Source organism: Anarhichas minor, unplaced genomic scaffold (assembly GCF_050575085.1).
Source record: "Anarhichas minor isolate MPS153535 unplaced genomic scaffold, ASM5057508v1 ptg000136l, whole genome shotgun sequence".
Classification (NCBI taxonomy): Eukaryota; Metazoa; Chordata; class Actinopteri; order Perciformes; family Anarhichadidae; genus Anarhichas; species Anarhichas minor.
Genome location: NW_027466582.1, coordinates 20,388,046 through 20,395,394, shown reverse-complemented (window position 1 = coordinate 20,395,394; position 7,349 = coordinate 20,388,046). Strand labels below are relative to the sequence as shown.

General features: G+C 40.1%; 1 protein-coding gene across 1 annotated transcript; it reads right to left on the bottom strand.

Moving 5' to 3' along the window:
• Window positions 1-245: 245 nt before the first annotated feature.
• Window positions 246-2,178, bottom strand: LOC142942470 (protein FAM177A1-like). Its single transcript, XM_076084804.1, has 5 exons — window positions 2,056-2,178; window positions 1,572-1,772; window positions 1,335-1,401; window positions 551-648; window positions 246-458 (listed from the first exon to the last, which is right to left on the bottom strand). The coding sequence occupies exons 1-5, from the start codon at window positions 2,122-2,124 to the stop codon at window positions 246-248; spliced, it is 648 nt and encodes a 215-aa protein (XP_075940919.1). The 5' UTR covers window positions 2,125-2,178.
• Window positions 2,179-7,349: the final 5,171 nt, after the last annotated feature.

The following is a 7,349-nucleotide window of genomic DNA, read 5'->3' as shown; positions in this document are numbered from 1 at the left end:
CACACAACTCAATAAATTCAAAGATCATATTGCTCCATTATCCAGCCGGTACTTAGTTGCTACACTGTTGCATAAGGACACTCACTCCACCACTACTGTCCTTGCCAAACAACCACAATACAGCAGCACTGCCCATCTACAGCTGTGTCGTACACAAACCAAACGGTGCTTGGTGAAACAAGACAGTGTTCCTTCTTTAACGGACAGACAGACATAGGAGCGCAAATGTCCATTTCTAGGGTCAGTTAGGTTGCGGTGACGATAGCAGGGACTGTGATGGTGCTCGAACACGCCCGATTTTCATTTTCGATCTGATAGGCCACATCAGGCTGAGCGCCGGCCGCCTCTGGCCGGTCTGTCACGGTGATTGGCTCGTCTTCATCTTCCTGAGACGGCAGCTGGTCAAAGGATCGCTCCGCTTCTTCTGACAGGCGGTCTTCCTCTTTCTCTTCCTCCCTCTGACACACAGACAGCAGAAAGCCTCACATCAGCCGGGGAACAAAATCAGAACAGCGTGGATTCATAACTCCAGAACCTCTGGGCAACATACCTCCTTCTTCACCCTGTAGTATTCATCAATAGCGTACTGATATTTGGCTGATGTTATCCCAAAGGCGGAGGCCATCCTCTCCCCCAGGTAGTCACAGGCTGGAAAATAATACATAATAAGAGGATCAGTCAATATAGCACGTACTAGGAAATGTACCTTCTGTACCGATCGGACATCCACATAAAAGGTGGCGGATTGTCCCTTTAAATACGGTGTCATTTTTCAATTAAATCAAGGGATCTATTCATTTTGCATTTTTTGTTTATATACATAATGACGAATACACTAATGTCAATAAGTGACTTAAAAACTCTTTAAAGTAAAGTAAGGCTCTTCCTGCTGCAAACGCAGACAGGAGCAGAGATCAAAAAGGTTTATTTGACTGAAATGTATTAATAGTTAAATAATTAATAATAATAATATACTGAGCTAATTGGCAGTGTGTGCAATTACCATTCATTAGACTGTTGATGAGGTAAACTACAATTTCTCTGTTTGTTAGAAGCCCTGCTTTAAAAGCGATGTGGACGAACCGTTGTGTAAAAAAGATTCTGTCATATAATCATTATGGTCGGCAGAATGATTCTGCTGACTAATAAAAAATACCTCTATAGCTTTTCGTGACTTGATGACTCAATCTAACAGTGAGCTGATCGGTCACAATTCCACCTGAATTCCACAAGTTGTGATGTGATCCTCTCACGTTAACCTGCCTCGGTGCAGGTGCAGCATAGTTACCATGGTGATCTACACCGTCAGGCTTTACGTCATGATGTGAACAAACCTGAGATGGTGGACGTGGCAGCTCTCCACATGTGAAACCAGAAGTATGGACCCCAGGTCAACTTAGACTGCAACACAACAACGTACAGTCAAGAGGACACTTTTAACTTTGTGAAGGATAGATTCATGCTCACACACTCACACACACACGTGCTTCCTCCATCATTCCCCTTGTCCTCATTTAGCTCCTTGTGCCCCCCCACACACATGAATTCCCCGTCCCTCCAGCGTTCCTCACCTTCGCTGCATCGGCCGGGGAGGACAGCAGGTCTTTCCTCTCCGGCTCCCTGTCCCCCTCCTCCTCCTCGTCGGTGCTGTACTCCTCCATGGTCTCCCCGCTGGAGAAATGGATGATCCTGCGGGGAACCTTCTCCCTCTGCTGCTCCTCTCTCTTGTCCAGCTCCCCCAGCTCCACACTCTCAAAGCCTGGAGCCGGAGTCTGGACATCAGCAGCAGACATGAGGACAGTGTATGTTATTATGGGAATATTTAATAAAGGGAGTCGGTGGTCAATTCTGCTTCAAGGTGGGATGACGACTATGTTGAAGGCCTAGGATGACTTAATGACAAATAGAAACATATCTATTTCTAGCGTAATATCACGAGAAGCAGACGGACATGGCACACAGCTGACTACAATGCGCTACAGGCACTGGACGACATCACAGCAGTAAACACACGAGACAAAGTGTTGGCAGTAAAGGAGAGAGCTGTGTACCGACCTGCTCCACGTCCATGCTCTGTCCTATGGACACACTGACGTTAGTGAGGTACAGAGATAGATCGGCCATCGTCGCCGTATTCTTTGTATCTGTGGATGCTGCGCCCTCAACGACGCCTCTCCTCCGCACGGACAGACCCGGAAGTGCGGCGTATTCCGCGCGCACGTAACGTCCAAAGAATGATGCTGGTTTAAAGGAAATATTATCTTTCACATAACGGATACAAATAATAGATGGATAATCCTCCTTATAGATATTAACCAATCTCAGTTCATATATATGCTTCCAATTATAAAAAAAACAATGTAATAATATTTTCAACAATAGCGAGACAAATGAATCAGCTGTTATTGACATTCCCCTCATCCAAGGTTTTATGAGGAGGAGACTTTCAAACTGTGATGATGAAAACATGGATAGAGTATATGAATTAGTAAATGTTTATAGGGTGGACCTCATTGATATCTGGAGACATATTGAATATATACTTGGAGTAATAAAAACAAATGTCAGCAATCAGACTTGTGGTTGGCCGCCTCTGAAATTGAAAACAAGGTAGGATCAGTGCTAGATTCTGCTATATAATCTTTGTTTTTATAATTGTTTAATTATAATATAATTTAATATAATTGAAAATATAACTGATCGACTGAAGAAGCAGTGCTAATATAACCTAAGTTTTAGGCTGTTAATAATACAAGTTAACATGATTGATTAGTCATAAATAAGGATTACTGGAAATTATATAAAACACTATTAAAAGGTAATGCATTCAAAAGATGCCACCCAATAAATAAACAAAGAAAGAAAGAGAATCTCAAATTATTACAAAAACAATAAAACTAAGTAAGCTCATCTGGAGAAGAACTGAGATCATCGTTACCTCTTGAATCGGACATAATCTACGAGGAGAAGGCCAGAGGTGTCACGTCAAGGAGGAAGTGGTTAGAACAAGGTGAAAAATGCACTGAAGATTTTTGTTATTTAAAAAAGAGAAACTATGAGCTATCTTCCCACTGCAAAGCAATGTTGAAAAAGACATGTTGTAATATGTAGATCACAAGTTGTATGCTACCGATTCTGAAAACAAAGGCAATATTGATATGTTTCTTAGAAAAGAACATGAAAGGCATTTATCACAGTTTTAAATTTGTTTGCAACCAGAACATTTCTTTAACAGAGGTATGGAAATGTATCGAGTCTCTTAAAGATAATACATCTCCTGGGAATGATCAACAAGGTCAGATTAAAGCTCTAAACCAAAAAAAGATGATTCATATTGAGGATTGGAGACCAGTTAGTCTGTTAACTATCGATGCCAAGATATTTGAATTGGTCTTTGCTTAAAGGTTCAAATTAGGACTGGATGATATTATAAATTTTTATTTGTGTCAAATGTTTGTATTGTGTCAAATGTTTATAAAGCATTTGACACAATAAGCCACCAATTTCAGTTTTAAGCGCTCCAAATATTGTATAAAGAATACCACAGCTCAGTTAAGTTAGCACACGGTACGACTATAGATTTGAAATTTGTTGTAGGATAATACAAGGTTGTCTTCTTAGCCCCCTCTTATCTATTCTTGTTTCACACATTATGGCTGTACATGTTGAAGAAGATCAATTTCAAGGTAAAATGACCAGTAATGAATTTAGATGATCCCAACGGGCAGAAAACACTAATTAACACTAACATTCAACATTCTTAACTATCAGACATGAGGTGATCAACGCATATACAGTAGATGTAGTGATGAAGTCTGTGTCTGGTTTGAGAGTGAACTTGAACAAATCTGTTCTTTTACCACTCAAGGAATGTGAGCTGTCAGAAGGGAACGGTATCCCTATGAGACCACAGCTACATACGAGGGTGATGTCATTGATAAGAATAAAGACATTTGCAGTAACTTAAACTTCAGTCCTACAATTTAACAAATAACTAAAACATTCAATATGTGAGAGATCTTTCATGGAATGCTAAAGTTCTGCTATCGAAAGCTGAGGGAAAATGTAGACCTGTCTGTATCCTTATCAATAGAAATGCCTAATATACAAAGAAATAGATACGATCTTATTCTATTTTGTTTGGAGGAAAGAAATCCCATGTATCATTCAAATAAACGGGGTCTGGATGTACTACGTTTTGAAACGTACACTATCAAAATGAAATGGTAACTAATTTGGTTTTAATATTCAAAACTGTTGTCTTTTAATTCCTTCTACTTTTTTCTTTTTTTTGAAAGTTAACATGTGTTTCTCAGCATGTTTATTGACGAGTGTGTGTATCATCTATGTTCGATGCGTACATGTGGATTGTGACGTTGTTGGCAAGTGTATTGTATAATGCAGCGGCTTGGAGCCAAAGACAAATTTGCCTGCAGGACAATAAAGTATATCTTATATTAAAGACGAAGACAACAATTGGAATACCTTCCCTTAATATGTATTTAATTGGGTGGAAAAAATACAAAATTGCTAAATTACCTGCACATTTTCATAAACAAGCTCTGCTGGCCTGAAAACGGATTTGCCTTCATCATTTTATTTCTACTTATTTGGAATAACAAAAATATTCCATTTAAAAATACATCACCATATTATGGGAAATGGGTTGACAATGGCATTGTATTGGTTCAACAACTTCTTAATGCTGATGGGCAGTTACTGACGTATAACGAATTATTTTCCTGTTTCCAGTTCCAAAAGACTACGCAGTGCTGTTTGGTGCTTTGCTGAGGTGAACGCTGCAGCTTCTGAGGCTTCATTGATCCATCCTTTTAATAGTGGTTTATTCTTTGGAGAAGCTGACATGACCAAGAACAGGAAAGGAAGTGCATAGCTGTAGCTCTGCCCCTAGTATTCTTTTGGGCTTTGCTTTATCGAGGTATTAATTGGCAGAAAATTTGTCTCGAGGACAAATTTTGTCATAGTAATACATTTTAAGATGTGTTGTTCAAAATGATATCACTGTATGTAAACCAAAATAGCTTGTGAATCGTCCCAAACTTGAGTTTACGTTTTAAGACCACTAGATGTCAGTAGAGATCCATTACACACAGTAATGAGCTCCTCTGAGTCAGCTGTGTCTGTGAGTGAGCAGCGAATGATTCGTTTCTGAATCCTAAGCCTCACAAATCACCAGAAGCATTCTATAATCAATTATCACTCTTTAGTTATGCGCTTTCGCCCTGGAGAGCTGCTAAGAAACTTCAACAGGAAGAATTCACTCCAGGTCACTCTCTCAGACCTATGATGTCATCAGATGTTAAAGCTGTGTCCCCATAAGGAATACATGTCTCATTGGCCTGAAGAACAAAAGGAAATCAGCTCCATTTCAAAACACTTTTATTAGTTCTGAGCCAAAATATGCTTCCTCATCTCCAGAATATCCTTGGATTATGCCACATGTAAGTACTCTTATATATGTATGTATATATGAGGTTTTACAGTCTCACCTCTTCTCACCTAGTTTGTTTGGATTGGTCCAAATCAGAAATTGTTTTGCGGCCGTCATTGGCTCCGTCCTTTTGACCATTAACAACTGACAGCGGCATTTAAGCAGGCTATTTGTAATCAGTCACAGGATTGCTCAGGTCAGCTGTTTATTGGACAGAACATTATTAATCTTGAGCTGTCAAAAATTATGGATTTCTCAAAAGGGTAAAATCACAAGCACTGGGATGCATCTGTTGCGTCTTAGGAAAAGGTTACTGCTATCCGATGATCTTGCGAGTCACTGAACTTTGAGAAGCTTCAGGTCCTGGAATCTGTTTCGGTGGTAATAAATGGATTTTATGTACCAGTTGTAGTCACTATATAAACAAACTCTTTTCCATGAAGTACAATAAATAAAATCAAGGACATTGTTTTTCATTTCACTGTGACTTTAAAAGTAGTAAGAGATGGTCTTGGAGGTATTTGGACAGGTGCATAGGAAAATTACAGCAGCCAAAAAAGCTCAGTAAATCAAGTATATTATGGGTTTTGTAAGGGAGCACTTTTTTGATTGGTTTCTCACCTTAAATTGCCCTCTCTGGAATTCACTTGAAAGTGGCATGAAATCACCTGTGTCAGGCTGGCCGGGGAGCTGTTGTCTCATGCGGATGGGATTTGATCGAGGCATTCTCTACTCCTGACAGGAGCCAAAACCAAGCAGATATACAGTATAGTCCAGGATTGGATTCAACTGCACCAAATAAGGTGTAAAAAAGCAGCCTAGGTGTAACGGGTTCATGGATGTATTCACCTTCTCTGGCTTTAGTAGAAAGTCGGTCATGTTTTAACAAAGGCCTAATGATTTGACTGCTGCAGAGCATATTTATGGAATCGGTTCAAATAAGAAGGCTTTTAAATGACAGAAGTAGGGTGCAGGTATTAGGGTTGCATGGAGGTATTATCCTCAACTTTGAGCAGAATTCATTCAAGTGTCTCTGCAAATTGTGGGTGCACTTTACATGTCTGTTTCATGCGTAGCTTTGTCCAGTATGTGTGTTGAGTGTGTCTCTGCTTCATGGTAAGCGGCATGCCCTCCTACCTTTTAATGATAGCATACATATTATAGCACGTTCACTTCCAGCTTTGTCCCTTTTACACCCCGAGTGACATGAGCTCTGCTGTCGGTGTGAATCAGCCCTCTCCCTGGCCCATTGAACTCCAGATTAAGGCCTTTATGGCCTCACAACATGCTTCTTACCAAGACTGTAAGAGTGTTATTAACAGCTCTGCAAAACACCGGAGCAGACATGGAAGGGGGGACTTTGAGAGGCAGCAAATCTACAAAAATGGCCAATGTGAAATGTACATTTCCCATGGTTACATCCAAGTAATAAATAGACTCAATCTTCTTAAAAACACCACAGCAGACATCTTAAAGGAACATTTTTATTTTCATACTTTATTTCTTTCTGCTTTGAACCTTCATTCCATTCACTAACATTTATATTAGTCAAACAGAATGAATCATTCACTGTTGAACTTACCTGCAAAAAGTGAAAAAAAGAAAAATTACATACAGTACACAACTCCACATACAATTACAACCTTTGTGTATTTAAATAGTACACGGCCTTGGGGAGGAATCTCCGGTTCAGGCGTTCTGTCCTGCCTCCTAGTGACCTGTACCTTCTGCCAGAGGGGAGACGCTGACATAGATGGGGAGGCACATCATGGCAGGGTCATCGGCGATGTAGATTCGGTTGATTGCAATCTGCAACCTCACCTCTAGTTGCCTCTAAATCCCACACACTGCTCCTTTAACTCCTCACACACTTTCACAAACGTCTCAGCACTGACAT